This window comes from Carassius gibelio, chromosome B5 (genome assembly GCF_023724105.1).
Source record: "Carassius gibelio isolate Cgi1373 ecotype wild population from Czech Republic chromosome B5, carGib1.2-hapl.c, whole genome shotgun sequence".
Taxonomy (NCBI): Eukaryota; Metazoa; Chordata; class Actinopteri; order Cypriniformes; family Cyprinidae; genus Carassius; species Carassius gibelio.
The window spans coordinates 24738435-24756383 of record NC_068400.1 but is presented as its reverse complement, the minus strand read 5'-3'; the positions used below and the strand labels follow the sequence as shown (position 1 = coordinate 24756383).

Genomic DNA, 17949 nt, shown 5'->3' with positions numbered 1-17949 from the left:
TCACAAACTAGTTATGTGTGCGATACTCCGACCATTTTCATTTCAGAAACTGGTGCAAGAACACGCTGTCAGTTTATAGGGTCAGTCGGTGTGGTGGAAACTGGTACCAGCCAGAGGAAAGTGGATAATGTCAAGTCTATGTTTGACACGCACACTGTTGCCATTCCACAGCGCCGGGGGACTGCCGGATCAGAATACACACACTGCAAGTCCTTTCACAGCAACATAGGAAATGCTTTCCTTTTTAACCTGTACAAAATACAAATCATAGGCTCTAATTTGTAAAAAAAAAAAAGTTTGGGGCCAAAAAAATGGAAAACGGAAATGCAATTCTACATCCGATCCACATAATCTCTCAAAGATTTAAGTGAACATGAGAGGGCTTAAAGAAACGCATACCAGTTTGACAGACTATGTGGCGCTGAAAAGCAATACATTAGCACATATACCACACTCCCATCATCTAACAAAGAGGTCAATAAGGGTAACGCCACTGGGAAATGGCTCATTAATAGCTATTTTGGAATGCAACATGGACTGAAACACGTTAGCATTTTTATTCAAAGAAAACAGACTTACAATAGCAAGAACTTCTATCCTTCCAATCAGACACATCCTGCATTACAATAGCAAGAAGTTTTATCCTTCCCATCAGACACCTCCTGCATTACAATAAACCTATCTTTTTTTGAAATCTTAATTTACATGACACTGCTTCCAAACAGTTCATTTCATCTTTAGAAAATTATAAAATCATCTTTATATATGTACATACAAACACATAGATGCAAAAATGCACAGCTCTTGCATTCAAGAAAACGATTCAGTCATATCATCGCTGATAAAGGGGCGCATGCCAGCACTGCTAGCAAAAGAGAAACCAATTCTTGATATAAATGACCTTAATTGTTCTGTAATAAGATGAGGGGATCAAGTCCTGGGTGAGATCTGCCTTAACTGGCACAAAGAAACAAATTAGGGCCATAGGACAGGCTCAGGACTGGGCATCTGCGTGGCAGCGGTGAGCAAGTGAAGCTTCTTTCTTAAAACGCAGGCACTTAGGTATATCGGTCTGAATCGCTGCTGTCCCGGATCAGGTCTACACGGAGAGCGAGCTCCCTGAAGTGTGGCCGAAGACTAGGATCGTTGTCCCAGCATTCCTGCATGATCTCGCACATCTAAAGGAATTCAAAAAGGGAATATTTAGCAATTCTGCCCATAAATGCTGATTTGAAATTGACACACTTCAGATTACCATTTGCATTGTTGCTGTATACATTTGCTTAACGTATTGTTTGTGAATAAGTCTTATGACAACTGTACATTAGAAGTCAGGATCATAATCGGAATAAGTTTATGTGAATAATTGTGTTGTGAGATGGAGTACCTCTGAAGGACAGCCCATTGGCTGGGGTAAACGGTTTCCTGTTTTCAAGAGCTCTATGAGATGATAGACTATTGTTTGTCCCTGCTTGTCACCTCCCATCATACTCAGAAATACCTGAACACAACAAAACAAAACAGATATTCTTGTTGCACAGTTACTCTGAGAGTCGTTAACATTCCCCGTATTATTTACATAGCCAAAGCAATTCAAAACCAGCAACTATTAAAGTATGTGCAAGGGAATCACATATGCAGAAACACAAAACAAAACAAGAAACCACAAAGAGTGGCTGTGATCCTTACTGTAGGTGGGCTACAGAGCTTGTCGCTGTATGTAAAGAGCTCATACAGAACCACACCAAAGCTCCAGATGTCTGACGCTACGGAGAACTTGCTCTCAGTTAGAGACTCGGGTGCATACCTGTCACAACGAACAACAATTCAGCTACCTAACAAACAAGCACATCATTTCTGACTAACTATCATCCATGAATCCTTCTGCTGAACAAGTCAATGAAAACAAAAACAAAATAAAACATACCAGAATATCGGACTCTCTCCAGGTTCTTTAACCTTGTAGTACTCTTTGCCCTGAGGTAAAACCTTGGTCAAGCCAAAGTCACCAATCTTCACCTTCAACTCACTTTCCACTAGAATGTTCCGTGTGGCCAGGTCTCTGTGAATGTACCGCTTAGTCGCAAGGTATTCCATGCCCTGTAGAGACAGAACAGCAGACATGACAAGTTCAGGAGACTCAACACTGATGTGAAAGAAGAAAATGCAAAAACAGGGAAGACATGGAAGTTAGGACACTAAAACTACACGTTTAAAATAAAGAGATAGAAAAGCTTAAAGAGCAAAATGAGTAGAGACACGTTATTAGTACTATGAGAGTTGTTCTCATCCGCTCAACCTCAGACCACAACAACATTCAAATGACTTTTGTAGCTGTTTGCGATTTACTGGATTATGATTAAAAGTATTTTGATCTGATAAAATATTTTAGAGCTTGGCATAATTCTAAAAATATATTTTTATCATGCTTTTAAAACGCTTTTATTTTTCCAAGATTTGGGAATGCTGGTTCTTCCAAGAAAAAAAAAAGAAACCACTTAACATAAAAAATACCTGGAATTTAAATTGTTTTATCTTATTTCAAACTTTTGTCTTCTGAGGTCCTGGATTGAGAACCATGGATATAAAAGGAAAGCTCCTTATTACCTTGCATATTTGAGATGCATAATGCAGAAGTTTCTTGTGGTCGATCCGGTCTTTGTTTTTGTTGAGATAGTCTCGCAGACTGCCGTGAGGCAGGTACTCCATAATCAATCGTAAGTTTCTCCTTCCTAAGAGAACAAGAAATCATGCTAAAGCTTAATATAAGCCAAAAATTAAGACAAAAGCAGGAATCGGCTACATTTCTTAAAAAAAAAAAAAAATCAGTCAAGAAAAAATAGAGAACTCTTTGACTAGATGCACCGTTTTATTGAGTGTGGGAGAAAACTACGTACTCGAGTGGGCGACTTTTATACTAGAACTTCTGCTGTGGACCAAGGTTAATCCGAATTGTGGCAGTCAACCATTCATATGCAATGCAGGATGTGAACAGGCAATGAACATTATCAAGGTGATCGGCAGCCTTGAACAATGGAATGCTTTTCACTTAGCAAGACTGCACTGAGCACTACGTTTTGAAAATGATCATCTAACCAATTTCAGACAGACGGGAGATGCTTTAAGACATGTTTGTGATGAAACGCAAGTAGTGACATATCCTTTATTCTTTAATATGATGTACATCTGAGTTGAATGGATCATCCAAACAAATAAAAACATTTAAATGCAGGGTGAAAATGTAAAAAAAAAAATAATAATAATTTTGTAATTACAACTGTAATTAAACTGCAGTCCTTTATAAATGCAATCATTGTGCTGGTCATTTTAGAGACTGATGATACCATCACCATAACTTTATCTTAACTAGAGGAATATTAATATGAATCAAAATATGGCCTTTACTGTATAATGCCTAATATGATTGGCATTTAAGGAACATAAATTTGGTAAATGTCGAAAAAATGAGTGCAAATTGGAATATTCTGGTTTGATTATAGGTGGTTTATGTCCTGAATACCACTGGTTTAATTCCTTGCTGCTTGTCTGGAATCAAACTTGGATTTAGACCAAGCAATTGAACAAAGTGTGAAAACAGCCTTAAATATGACAGAATGTGCTAATGCAGCTCACTGCACTAGACTTCACAATCACCAAAAATATCAGTTTAGCCAAGTATATCAAAAAGATCTACATTTACTGGAAGCTCAGAAATGCAACACCGAAGTGTATGAAAAAAAGTTGGCTGCCGTTCAAGTTCTGAGGAAATGTGTGGGCATAACGATGACACAAATTACCAAAAGGTTTCTCAACACAACTTCTGATCCCATACCTGCACTGTAGCACACGCCTTTGTATTTCACAATGTTTTCATGCTGAAGAGATTTGAGGATCTCGATTTCCCGCTCAAAGTCACGGATGTGCTCAGTAGTGCTGTGTTGCAATTTTTTCACTGCCACAACCTCACCGGTGTTGTCCTGCAGGGGGTCGTACCTGCACATTTCCACACTGCCAAAATTCCCCTGAAACAGAGAGGATAATAACAGTGATTAGCACACCTCTATTGATTCTTAGTTTTTACACATACTTAATAAAGTAAAATGATTAACTGTGGTAACAGAAATTTTCATGAACACTATTTTTTAGAGCTTAACTTCTTACTCTTCTTAATGCATTAAAAAAAGGAAATTGACAATACATAGCATACACAACCGTTCAAAAGTCACACACCAAGGATTTATTTTTAAATTAATAATCAGTAATATTTTGAAATATTAATACAATTGCAAAGAAAAGAAGAAAAAAAAAGGTTTCTATTTTCATACGCTGTAAAATGTAATTTATTTTTGTGATGGCAAAGCCAAAATTTCAGCAGCCATTACTGCAGTATTCTTGGTGCTCAAGAAACATTATTATTAACAATGTAGGGTTCAGTGATGCTGCTTAATATTTTTGAAGAAACTGTGACACAGGAATATATATATTTTTTTATTATAACAGCTAATAGTAACATTCTGTAACGTCTGAACAATTTAATGCATCCTTGCTGAATATTTTTTTTTATTTCTGTCAAGAAAAAAAAAAAAGTCAAAGAAAATTTAGAATGTAGTTTATATACAAAACAAAAAGTGATCCCACATAGACGCTGCTGATGTCTACCTTGCCAAGCTGCTGCAGGAAAATGAGATGCCTCTCCTCGAACTGCACTAGATCCTCGTTCTGAAACGCTCCAGTAATTAATCCAAATGCTCCTGCTCTGCTGGGTAAAATGTCACTCTCCTTCACGATCTCATAATCTGAGAACACGTCACAGCGATTCCAAGAATGAGAAACAACACAATTAAACTGTGACAGTGGGATTGTGTGCGCCTGTACTGACCTGGGCAGAAGAGACTGTTGAGGTCTCGTAAGATGGCTCTGAATGAAGGTCTGAATGTTGGCTCGTAGTCCATGCAGCTGTTGATCAGGTTAGCAAGCTCTGTCCACTTGGGAGCAGGTAGTTGGTGACGGTTTTCATACAACAAGTGTTTCTGAAAAGAGGAATACAAGAACATTGTTCTTCAACAGGTCCAGATTATTCTTTAAGCATTTCTTACTAGAAACAGGTTTTTCTGATTTATATTTATAGTGATAGTGTAACAATATTGTGGGAGTATTGCATTACCTTGGAACTGTCCATGTTGGCAAGTGGCTTTTCTCCTCCGCTGCAGATCTCCCATAAAGTTGTACCAAAGCTCCATTTGTCCGAGGCAAGACTCAGGTTTTTAGGGTCTAATATGCATTCAGGGGGCACCCAGGGGATTCGCTCCACCAGAACTACAAAAAAATAACATTAAAATTCATTTAAAAATAAACTTTCAATGCCAACATTTTAGTCAAATGTGGCCATTCAACATATATTACCTCATGTGACCAGTGCTCGGCTTAAATATTTTACATTATCTATTTGGGGAGAATAAATTCTCCCATTTGGCCTTTTTTCATTTGCTCAAAGCTTAGGATCAAACTTTGGAGTAAAACTTTGAAAAAAATGTTAAACAAAGGTTATATATATATATATATATATATACAGTGCTACTGACACTCTTTGCTCCACTCTAACCTCTCGCTTGCTACCAGTAGCCGCTCGCATCAAATTTAAGGTACAGATGCTTGCCAACAATACGACCACTGGCACGGCACCAACATACCTAAACTCACTAGTTCAATCTTATCTGCCCTCCAGAAGTTTGCGCTCTGCAATTGAAAGATGCCTTGTGGTGCCATCCCAAAGAGGTTCAAAATCACTCTCACGGACCTTTTCCTGGACTGAGCCCAGCTGGTGGAATGACCTCCAAATCTCAATTCGTATAGCTGAGTCTTTACTCATTTTCAAAAAACATCTAAAGACTCATCTTTTTCGCCAGCACATAACCAACTAATACTAGCACTTACCTTTTCTTTTCTTGTCTGTCATATTCTTAAAAACAACAACCTGGCTACGTGTTCTGTACTAGACTGAGACTTGTCATGGCACTTGTATACTGTTGTTGTTCTCTTGTTGTCTGATTGCTTCTATTGTTCTCATTTGTAAATCGCTTTGGATAAAAGCGTCTGCAAAATGATTAAATGTAAATGTAATGTAAATATAATTTAGTAAAACTATTTACTGATTATTTTTACATGTAATTTGCATGCAATAAGATGTGGTGATATAAAGGTTGCACTGCACACCCACATCAGTTGACCACTACATGTGTTACAACATATCTTTTTTACCATATTAAAAAAAAAAAATCTTACAGGGATAACTTCTGTGATTTATTTTTTTGGGGGGTTCAATGTTGTTTGGGCCCCACTGATTGAAAAAAAAAACATTTTGGGATTTAAATACTGCAAAATATTTTACTCCTCTTTCATAAAAGACATACAAACTTGGAGCAACAAGTGGATGGACAGTAAATGATAACAAAATTGTCATGTTTGGGTGAAACCACCCCTTTAACAATTTACTGCAAACAGGAACAATTACTTGAAAATATGCCCTATACTGGTTAGTCTGAAAATATGTTTATGCTAAGATAGTTCTAGAATTGACAATATACCCAGAAAAGCATTTTGTCTAATTCATTTTTAAGGCCACTGTGCTTTTTTTATAAACTTCATTAAAGTCTGAGGTAATACAAACTATTTTTAATGATGCTATGATTGAGACTCGATTTTTAGATTTAAATCCTAATTTTTATGTTTTTTTTTCATTACACACACACACTACTATGGACAGTAGCACAGGAGTTGCATGAAGTTTCGTTCATATGTACATGCAGAGTTTTCGTATCTGATATGCATTTTCGTGGCTAAACTGCATTTTAACTGCCAGACTGGATACGATGCATTCAAAACTGTGAAATTACTGAAGAACAATCTGAGAATTTTCAAGATTTTTCCCATTCAAATATTATTCTTCAAACATTTTTTCTGTAAGCGAGTGGTCATGAACAATTACAATGAAAATAATTATATTATTTATTATAATATTTTGATTAGCCTTTGAAAATTGACAATGTTTTTCTTTCAGATATATCGGCAGCCACAGTTGTTCAGAGTGGATATCCACACACACATTATAATACCGAATAAGTGGAGAGTCGAGGTGTGTCACGACTGCTTTGAAAGTTCAGTGCGACTGCCACTAGGACCGCGAAATTCGATAATCGCATGCAAATGTTGGAGACAGTGAAAAGGCAGCTACAGATTCACACATTTTCTCTCAAGAACCTTCACAGTGTTGACTCACTCTCTCTGGGCAGCACTGTGATGCTGATTCCAGGGTCACTTAGTTTGATGAATGGAGGGTTTCCCGATGTCCTGTCCTCCTCTCTGATCAAAAGGATGTTTTTTGCACACACATTCCCATGAGCCAGATTCTTCTCCTCCTGTGTGTGAAACAAAGAGCATTAGTCCATTCTGGCTCACAAACCCAAGTGGATTATTCCTGAATTGTTAAGTGTTTCTCACCAAAAAGAGCATAGCCCAGGCGAGCTGCTTAGCCACTTCCAGCTTCCACAGGATATTAACTGATGCGGAGTTCTTGTTTTTCTTCAGGTATGTGTCCAAGGAACCAAACTTCACATATTCCTGCACCATGATGTCTTTAAGACAAAAACCCCCCCACACAATCAAGTATGCAGCAGTAAATTCTTTTGGTCACATGTGAGAAGCGTGAACACTTACTCTCCTCTCCGCACACACAGATACCGTAGGTCAACACCAGATGCTTGTGGGTGAGCTGGCTCATCATGCTGGCTGCCTCAAAAAAAGACTTAGAGGAAGAAAAAAAATGAAGAAAATGAAGCACAAACAAGCGTTTTTCCTGCAGTAGACTGAGACGTGTTAACTCTTATTATACATTTTGATATTAAAGGGATCATTTAGTGGGAAAAGGACAGTTACTTGGAATATGTGGTGTTTAAAGTCACCTCATAGTTTTTCAGTTCAGGAAGTCACAATTCAATAACAGAATGATTCTAGACTCATCTTACCTCAGAGTAATTTCTATGGGCTTTGTCTAAGACTTTGACAATAACTTCAGTCTTATGGGTTTCTCCGTAGTCTCCCTGCTCTCTCCGAATCCCTTTGAAGATCTTAGTGAAAGTCCCCTGACCTTGACTCTCACCCTGGAAACAATGTTGCACAAATAATTATATGAAACTTGACAGTTATACTACTGGTGAAAATATGGGGTCAGTAAGATATTTTAATGAAGTCTGTTATGCTCACTAAGAGCATTTATTTGATCATAAACAATACTGTGAAATATTATTACAATTTAAACTAAATGTCTTCTATTTTAATATGTTTAAAAATGTAATTTTTTTCTATGATGGCAAAGGTGAATTATCAGCAGTCATTACTCCACTCTAAAATGTCACATGATCATTCTTATATGCCGATTTGATGCTCAAGAAACATTTTATTATGATTAATGTTGAAAACAGCTGAAACATTTAAACAATATTTCTTTGGAATTTTTTCAGTATCCTTTGAACGTTTTTTTTTTTTTTTTTTTTTTACATTCTAAATGTTTGTACTTTCACGTTTTCAATTTAATGCGGCCTTACTAAATAAAACTATTAATTTCATTAGAAACAGACCGAAAAATCTTACTGAAACCAAACTTTTAAATGGTAGAGTAACATACAATCACTGTTCACATAACAGAATGCTTACAAGATCAAGGTCTTCTTTCTTGATTTTATGAAACACCATCTGACTGATGTTGTGTCTCTGCAGAGAGGAGGACAGGGAAACCTCTGAACTCCGATGACTCCGGCACACCAACAAACTTGACTTCTCTATGTACATCAAAAACGCAAGGCAAAACGATGTCAGGACGATAATTTGATGGTAAAAAAAGGGATAAACAGAATACATTTTACAATGTAAAAGGACTGTTGTTTTCCAGATGATGACATTGTACAGTTGTAAATCTGTGGTACTTATATATTAAGAACACATAGGGCTCTGGGGCTATAGCAAACACAAAGGCCCCACTTCATAGTAGCCATTGTATCTTGGTGCTACAGCAAAAATTTGATAAAAAAAAAAATTATAATCTTCAACACAGAAATACAATGAGCATGCATACTACATCTGTTATAAAAAAATCTGTTATAATGCTACTCTGTGCGGTCGTCATTGGTCTATTAAAATGCACAACATATTAAAGCGTCTTCGATGTTTCTTTGTTTACTTATTTGTTTCCTGCAATCAGAGCGATTGGTGTGTGACATCAAAGAACCGCAAGAGCTTTCGAGACACTCCTTGTGCTTTTGAATCAATCACTCTCACGGTACTGTGATGTCATACACCGATCGGTCTGTACAGCGCCACTTCAAAGCCAACGCGACTAAACCCAATGGTTCAACTCACCAAATGGTTCACCAAATTCGTTCAAAACTTGGATTAAGAACTTAAATGCCGCTGTGGGTTGCTCAGGGATGAACAGTTCTGATTTGTCTTTATATTTTGATTGGCAAAATTGAGCAAAACAGAAAACACTGTTTCTTAACTATGTGATGTAAATATGAGACAAAATTTCAAAAAAGGGATTTATGCCCTATATCTTGAATTTTAGGGACATTTTCTAGGCACCATCATGCAGTAAGTTGTTTCTCTGCCTCATATTAGTCATCAACCATCACGCACCCTAAGGTCACAAAACACTGGACTTTTGGTAGTCCTAAGATAGCAAAGTCCACTAAAGGAGGAAGAGCTTTCTCACATTTGGCTCCAAAGATCGCCCAGCCCTATACAGAAGTGTGGAGTTTTATTTCAAGTGTAATTTTTCCCTTTTTTAAAATAGCATAAAAACAAATAAATAGCAAAAATAAATAAACAATTAAATAAATAAACAGGTACTGTTTACTCCAAATCCCCCCCCCCCCCCAAACCCCTCCCGCCACGCTGATGGTACTCAAAAAAAAACTTTACAAGGTTGGTTCTGCTGAAAGTAACTCAAAAGGGGTAATGTAACGCATTACAATTCTGAGACAGTAATATTGTAATGTAGGGAATTACTTTTAAATGACAGTAACAAGTAATATATAATATATTAGAGTTTGGAAGTAACTTGCACAACACTGATGCTGACCCTCAGAGGACCCCAGATGATGCTAACCCTGAATCAACAAACAGAACTTACACATATTGCTACAAGTTGGACTGCGTCATATAATAATTATTAATTAATAATATTAATAATGTTCATCATCTGGCTGACTACGTCTTGTATTAATTTTTTCAAAAAATCCTGTCAAACGTGCACAAACTGACAGTCACCACCATAAGCTACTACTAAATATTGTAGAAACATAATTTTCTGTAAAGTTGCTTTGTAACGATTTGTATTGTAAAAAGCGCTATACAAATAAACTTGAATTGAATCGATCGACTGTATGAAATGGGGCAAGTGCGTTAATAATTTAAACAAGTTATTTTTCTCCATAATTAATTAATATAATTAATGCGTTAAATTACCAGCCCTACTACTTACATAGCAGAATTACATTTTCATTTTTTAAAATTTTTGTGTACTGCTCCGCATCCCTGTGTGTGTAATAAGCAAAGTGTGCCTATAGGCACATATTACTAACACGCTCTTTAAATAACAGAGAAAACATAGCACCAGACTTTAAGTCAGATTTTTGTTGCTCAGTTGCGCCAGCAATTCGAAATCGAAATGCAATTCATCTGTGATTATCGACGTGATATTGCCTTATGGACAGTGAACTACTGCTCTGTTTAGTGAATGCGCTCAATCTGAAAGCAGGTGATGAAAATTTACTACTAATCATGGGACCGGCTTTACTGACAAGATGCGCATGACAACTGCATTTGATTAATTGCACAGCCCTATCACCGGGTGTATTATAGGGCCCTATGTCTGTAAAGGCTAATGTTTTTTTAGTTTGAAGAGCAGAGAAGAATTAAGCTATTTGCTGTCTAGTTGTAGCCAATATACGTTTGTATGTTCTGTTCTAAATATCCTGTGCATACAGCGCTTCATCGTTTATATCATGAGATTTAGCCCCCACCCACCCCCATACCCTATGGTTTTGTGTAATGTTTTTACCACGCCAGTCCATGACAGCTGTTCTCTCGCGTTCTGAGTTTAATCGGGTAGCACAGTTTCATCACTTGACTTGTAATGTTTGTTTCACATGTGCTTTACAGCAAACCGAGGCGATCAAAAGAAAACTACAACTCTAGTATAAACAAGTGCAAAAACATTTTTATCACTCATAATAGCACAGAGAAAGAATTAGCACAATGGCCAATGATGAATCTTTATTAGTGCACTCATGTGGAGAGCTAATGTACATGCAAAATTATTATTATTTTTTTTACTTTTGGGCTTTTATAGCAGCACTTAATATGTGGGAAAATGGTGGGATTTCTGGGATCAGCCTCACTAGGAAAAGTTTGGGTGCTCCCAATGGCCAATCAATCTAGGTCTACTTTTCCTTTCCTTAACAGCTAATCACAGGCCCCCTCCATCCGTGGTCCTGGGGTTTCAGCACAGCCTAGCCCTTGTTAATCCAGCCCTGGTTATGTACCATATAACCATGATGAGAATATCAGGTGCTTTACTGACCTTTGGCCTTTGGCGAACAGCACCTGCTGAACAGTAAGATGACACCGTCTGATTTCACGGTTTCCTTCTGGTAACATTTGAGCAGCTCCTTTAATGTTCTAAAATTCCTCTTGGTTCCACTAAGATTGTAGTCACCATTTTCAGACCGGATGATCAGACAGTGCTTGTACTCTACATCCTCATATGCCTAATTGAAAGAAAAGATGATGTAAAGAAATTCCAAACCATTCAAAGGTTTGGGGTAAGTAAAATCTCAGGGTAAGTAAATTTAGTTTAACCGCATTTTGGATCAAATAAATGCAGCTTTGGTGATCATAAGAGATCTTCACAACCATAAAAAAAATCCTAACATCCCCAAACCGTTAAACAATAGTGTATGAAGTTCAGGAATACAGTAAAGGAATATTCAGTCTTAAGCAGAAATTGCTAAACTGACAATTTATTATGTTTTGTAATAAGCACTTAGCAAACACGCACCCCGACAGCAAGTGTCAGGAAGTATTTGTTGAAGTCTTTGGGGCTGCACCGGAGCACAAATAGACCTCTCTGGTTCCCTGACTTCCGTAGTTTACTGATTGCAAACTCCATTCTGTCAACACAGGCAGTGAAAACAATGATAATGCTTACAAATAATGTTTGAATGCAAATCTTCAGAGAATTTGATGAATCAATTTACTGGAGCCTTAATAATCCAAATATAAATCAGGGCGTACGATATTGGCCCATGGCAGTAGCTATCAATGGCCTCCAGCAGATGGGGTGGAACTACATCCTTGCAGAGGTAGTAATGGGCATCCGTGGTCAGTCTGCAGTAACCATCAATTAAAGATGTAAAAGACAATGCCTCCATTGAGGAGGAGAACACCAGCTCCTGTTAAAAATAAAAATAAAATAATTTAGTGCATGATCTTTAAATATTCTCACCGATAAGAGCAGGAAGTCATCCAGAAATTCAAAGGTAGTGTGAGCCCCTTTAACATAGTGTAACAAGCAAAATATATCTTATTGAACAATGCAGCAGGGTTTCTCTTCTACAATAGACTTACTAGAGTTTTTCCATCCTGTCTGTTGACGGAAACTATGCGGTTTATGTTGGTACCCTCTTTGCTGGCTTGTCTGATACTGATATCGACAACTTCCCCAAAATCACAATACGTCTGCAGGTCCTTGTGAGAAAGTACAATAGTGTTATGAAATTTCACTTGCAGAAAAAGTAACCACCCTTTATATTTTGGCACGAGTACAGAAATATTAATAAACACAACAAGATTGGTATTTCCTTCTGGATATGCTACAGCATTCAAGGCTGCAAATTAATTCTTTCAAAGTTCCAGGTAGGTTTAGATTAGGTTTCATTACATGTAGCATGTGTCTTGCTTTCCGCCCATAGTACATAAGACGCAGTGCAAAGGTAAAGGCTCTAAATTCTTAAAGAGATGAAAGAAACAAAATCATAATTGTAGACAAATCACAACTCCAGTAGAAGACCAGATGCAACTCACTATGTTAATAAAAAAGTATGTGATTTTTTTTTTATTTATTCTAATCTTAAGCAAAATAAAGACTTGATTATAGAACATTTACTCATATCACTAAAATATATTTGTGACCATATGAACCTCAATCACACCAGTTTAAAACTTGTTTTGTGCATCAGCACAGCCAAAGGGTAAATTTTATTTTCAAGTACACGTGAATTTTGGTTTAAACATTTAAAATCGGTTACCTCAGACTGTGTCTCTTTGTGTCGTTCTCTGCACCACTGGATGCCATTGTCTGCGGAGACGATGATAGTGACCTGATCGCCCGAGTGCTCTTTGACCTGGAAGTGTTCAGTGTAGAAGCCAGAGTCCAGAGACTCCAGGCTGATCAGGTATTTGAGCTTTAGGTCGCGTGCGGAGGCTCGGCACTGGCTGAGCTGCTGCACGACTTTCCGAAAGCGATAGCGGATACGCTTTCTTGTGATGAAATGGTAGTCTTGGATTTGCTCCCTCATGTCTTTAGGGAGGAAGAACTTGTAACTGTGAACAAAGCAGATAATAAGAGTTTGTATCAAATAGATCTTTTTTTAAGGAGGTCTAGTATGGATGGAGGTTTGTACCATTTGTGTTTTTATATTTATATTTCTGTTTTTACCTTGGTCGGACATGAGATCAATGTTTAACCATGTTTTTACCATGACACCATTACCAACTCTAAAGGCTTAAACGAGACAGTGTGCAAACAAACATGAAAATACCAATGAGGGAGAGCATGAGAATGATAAAGACCATGATAAAGAAATTAGTTTTTTTTTTCTTTTTGTATTTTTGGCTTTATTATGATAGGACAGATCAGCGCTGACAGGAAGTGAAGTGGGGAAAGGTCCTCGAGTCAGGATTTGAGCTCGGGATATCCGTGGTGCAAAACCGACAAGGCTACTGGCACAGACCAATGGAGGTATTCTTTGAAATAACATGACAATTTTACATTAAATAATAACATGAATATGGTAACTAATATTCAAGTTTAGACCACACAAGTTTAGACCCAAGTGACCGAATGTTTCTCAAGATATTAAAGGGAACGTTCACCCAAAAGTGAAAATTCTGTCATTGCTTACTTACCCTGAAGTTGTTCCAGACCTGTATGAATTTATTTCTTCTTTTGAACACACACACACAAAAAAAACATTTTGAAGAATGTTGGTAACAGTTGTTGTTAGCCATTGACTTGCATAGTATAAAAATATTATGGAAGTCAGTGGCTTCTGTCAAATATTGGTGGTAAATATATCTTGTTTTTGTGCTCAACTGAAAAAAAGAAACTGACTGAATTTTTAGGTGAACTATCCCTTTAATAACCATTTAATCTAAAGTATTAGACTAAAATGCTGAATATTATGAATTATTTAGGGTGTGTCTATAATGGATTAGGAATTAGAAATGTTTGGGGAAAAAAGGCAAATGGGTCCATAGCTTTTCACAGCCTCACAGCATATAAATGGCATTAACAAGCCTAAATATTAAGAGGGCCATCACATTGCTAGTACCTAATATTATTATAGATGTCCAGTGGGGAGCACTGCTTCTCCTTAGCAATCCTCATCATGTCCAGCACAGCCAAGCCAAGGCACTCCTCCTGAACCTCATGGGCAATGGATAACTTCACCCAGCCATTTACAAAGTCGCTCCTCCACTGCATAAAACAAAGGAAAAACCCACATCTGTGTGACTATCTTATCTAACATTTTAAAAGTTTTTACTGTCAATTTTGATCAATTTGTTCAAAGTGTCCTTGCTGAAATGTTTTTTAGGGATGCACGATATTGGATTTTGGCCGATATTCGATATGCCGATATTTTCAAAATAATTTTGTCCGATGCCGATACCGATATCGATATATATACAAATATATACTGATATATTTAAACTTTAATTTTACTGAAGAGAAATCCATGTATCTCTTCTGTACTGATTCTACCATAAATTTATTATTTTACAAATGTAGACATTCACATCTGAAAAACAGGTCAATTATTTCACTTGGACAATATCGGTTTGGCTCATCGGCAGAAATATTCATATCGGCCGATACCGATAATGGTCATTTTAAGCTTTTATCGGCCGATACCGATATTGTGCCGATATTATCGTGCATCCCTAATGTTTTTATAAATAAAAACATTAAAAATGATTTAATTAACTATTAGTCTGTAAATATACAGACTAATAAACAGAACATGTCCACTGTCAATTTACCGGGCTGTCTATAGGCTGAATGTTGACTACTAGTATTTGGCCAATCTGGCACATTTTCTGTAACCAATTCTCAAAATGCTAATTACCAGCCAATTAATTGGCCTGGCAGGTATAATGGTCTAGACTGCGCATTGTTAAGCATTGCACTAGAAGCATTGTTAAGTTTATGTTAAAACACTTACTCGCTATGGCTTATGGGTTACACACCAAAATATACCATTTATTAAACATGTTATGTCAAACGAGCATCAGTAAACAAACACATTACTGTTTTTATTGTAAACTACCAACTACAAAACTCATTTGCATTAATAGGAGTGTTCCATAGAAAACCACATCAGAACCACAAACATACACTGAAAGCATCAACCACAAAAAGGGCAGCCGCAGACTGACTGACAAGTGTACACAAGATGACACTGCTAAGCTGCTGCCTCAACAACCTGTTTAAAAATGACTCCTGACTGTGTCTGACTTGCACATTTACAGGACATAAACCCATGTAATCCAACGGGGTTAGATAGAGTTCACCTCCAAACACAATCACAGCTTGATTTTAAACCACCATAAGCCTGCTCTCTCCCTAGATGGCCTCAACATGACCGTCTTCTGACTTCCACTGAGACATGGCTTCCCCTAGGAGTTTTTTGGTCACTGAATAAAATGGGCCAAAATGATGGTAACCTAAATTTAGGCAGGGCTGCATAATTAATAGAAATTAAATTGCAAATTCAATTTCACCTGCTCTCAGATGGAGCAGTATTTACTACACAGAGCCGTAGTTCACTGAGAAGATACGCAAACAGCTGTCATTATCGTGAACAATTTTGTTGATTTCATAATCCTACGATTATATCGTCTGTGATTATGAACACAATTTTGCGTAGCTTGTCAGAGAACTACGGCTCTGTGTAGTAAATGCTGCTCCACCTGAGAGCAGGTGATGGAGATTTATTACTAATCACAAAACTGGCTTTAAAATATAATAATATTTGGGATTTTTTTTAAAATCATTATTATTGGTCAACACTGGATTGTTAAATTGTGCAGCCCATTTCTTCAACTTTTGCATTTACATTAGCTTGCTAATGCTCACTTATAGCCAGTGGTTAAATTGGCTTTTGTAGGGAGGGGGAGCCCTTATTTAGGTGGTCATTAGTGCTGCAATGACGCGTCACACTGTTTAAATCTCGCATAATGGCGGCTTCTGCTCCTGGGAATGGAGAAAGTTGCATTCTATTACAAAAAACAGAGACCACGGTTATCAAAAGTATGGGAAAACTTTAAACAGAGGCCAAATAAAATGGTCCTTTGTTCCCTTTGTAAAAACAAATATGGTGTACCACGACAGCACACCTGTGATGCACGAGCACCTCCGAGGAAAACATACTGGCGCTTTCCGTTGTTACGGTTTAACTGGTTAACGTGTTATCTGGTGACCAACTTCCTGGTTCAGAAGCTTCGAACAAGTGTTAAAAGACGGTGCGTCACGAGACAACAGTCACAAACCACCGAGCTATCGATCTACACCGAATCAGCTCCAGATCTCTGGATTCAGGACATGCCGCCGCTTCATCAAGGAAATGTGATTGTGTTAACTTGTGACCTGCGTTTACCCATTATAAAAAATAAACCATAGCAGAACCCTGAATACATTTTAAGGTTTGTGATGCTAAAGAACATTTCATGACATCTCAGACAACTGTAAATTTGTGGCTACTGTGGTTTAATTATAAATGCAATCATTAACTTATATTTACCATAGTAAAATAATTTTCTTTGCCTCTTTATTTTTGTATACTGTAAAAACTTCAACTACATTGAAGTATTTTTTGAAAAAAAAAAAAAAAATGAATAAAGGTTGAAATATTATATTAGAAGTTGTACTTATATTTTTTGTAAAGTTATCCAAAGGATTCATTAGCTAATCAAAAAAAGAACATTAGATTAATAATTTATTTTAACAAAAATAATTGTTAGACTAGTCGACAGAAAAAATAATTGTTAGTTGCAGCTCTAGTGGTCATCATTAAAAATCGCGCCATAAAATGACTTAATGTGTTTGAATAAAATGACTTAATGAGGGCTGATGCTGGGCTACTGCTACTGACACTGCCATTGCTGAGAGCTGGGTTGCTGGTTGTGCTTTTCTTTAGGGCTTTTCTACTAAATGTACCTATAGTTACAAACATCAAAATTACTTACACTGCACAGGCATACATCTTCAATCTCTATCATTCTTTTGATATGATAAACAATTGCAGCATTAATTTAACGCCCCCCTTGACATTTTAGTAACTAAGCAGAATTGTATAACCGTATTTTCTGGACTATAAGTCACACTTTTTTTTCATAGTTTGGCTGGTCCTGCGACTTAGGTGCGACTTATTTATCAAAATTAATTTGACATGAACCGAGAGAAATGAACCAACAGAAATGAACCAATAGAAAACATTATAGTCTACAGCCGCCACAGGGCGCTCTATGCTGCTCAGTGATCCTGTAGTCTACAGTAAGCAGCATAGAGCGCCCTCTCGCGTCTGTAGACGGTTATGTTTTCTCTTGGTTCTTGGT

General features: G+C 37.1%; 1 protein-coding gene across 2 annotated transcripts in view; it reads right to left on the bottom strand.

Annotated features, from left to right (window-relative positions):
- Positions 1 to 535: 535 nt before the first annotated feature.
- Positions 536 to 17949, bottom strand: part of LOC127958050 (tyrosine-protein kinase JAK2) — a 34594-nt gene continuing 17180 nt past the window's right edge. For both annotated transcript variants that reach the window (XM_052556832.1, XM_052556830.1), the window contains 20 exons: positions 14667 to 14812; positions 13362 to 13656; positions 12682 to 12801; positions 12349 to 12506; positions 12113 to 12224; positions 11636 to 11822; positions 8710 to 8834; positions 8022 to 8156; positions 7714 to 7801; positions 7498 to 7631; positions 7277 to 7415; positions 5165 to 5316; positions 4880 to 5030; positions 4660 to 4796; positions 3833 to 4022; positions 2608 to 2732; positions 1928 to 2100; positions 1690 to 1807; positions 1388 to 1501; positions 536 to 1178 (listed from right to left, as the gene is read on the bottom strand). In XM_052556832.1, coding sequence (XP_052412792.1) covers positions 1059 to 1178; positions 1388 to 1501; positions 1690 to 1807; positions 1928 to 2100; positions 2608 to 2732; positions 3833 to 4022; positions 4660 to 4796; positions 4880 to 5030; positions 5165 to 5316; positions 7277 to 7415; positions 7498 to 7631; positions 7714 to 7801; positions 8022 to 8156; positions 8710 to 8834; positions 11636 to 11822; positions 12113 to 12224; positions 12349 to 12506; positions 12682 to 12801; positions 13362 to 13656; positions 14667 to 14812 — 2919 coding nt within the window. In that variant the 3' untranslated portion in view covers positions 536 to 1058. The remainder of the gene's footprint in view (positions 1179 to 1387; positions 1502 to 1689; positions 1808 to 1927; positions 2101 to 2607; positions 2733 to 3832; positions 4023 to 4659; positions 4797 to 4879; positions 5031 to 5164; positions 5317 to 7276; positions 7416 to 7497; positions 7632 to 7713; positions 7802 to 8021; positions 8157 to 8709; positions 8835 to 11635; positions 11823 to 12112; positions 12225 to 12348; positions 12507 to 12681; positions 12802 to 13361; positions 13657 to 14666; positions 14813 to 17949) is intronic.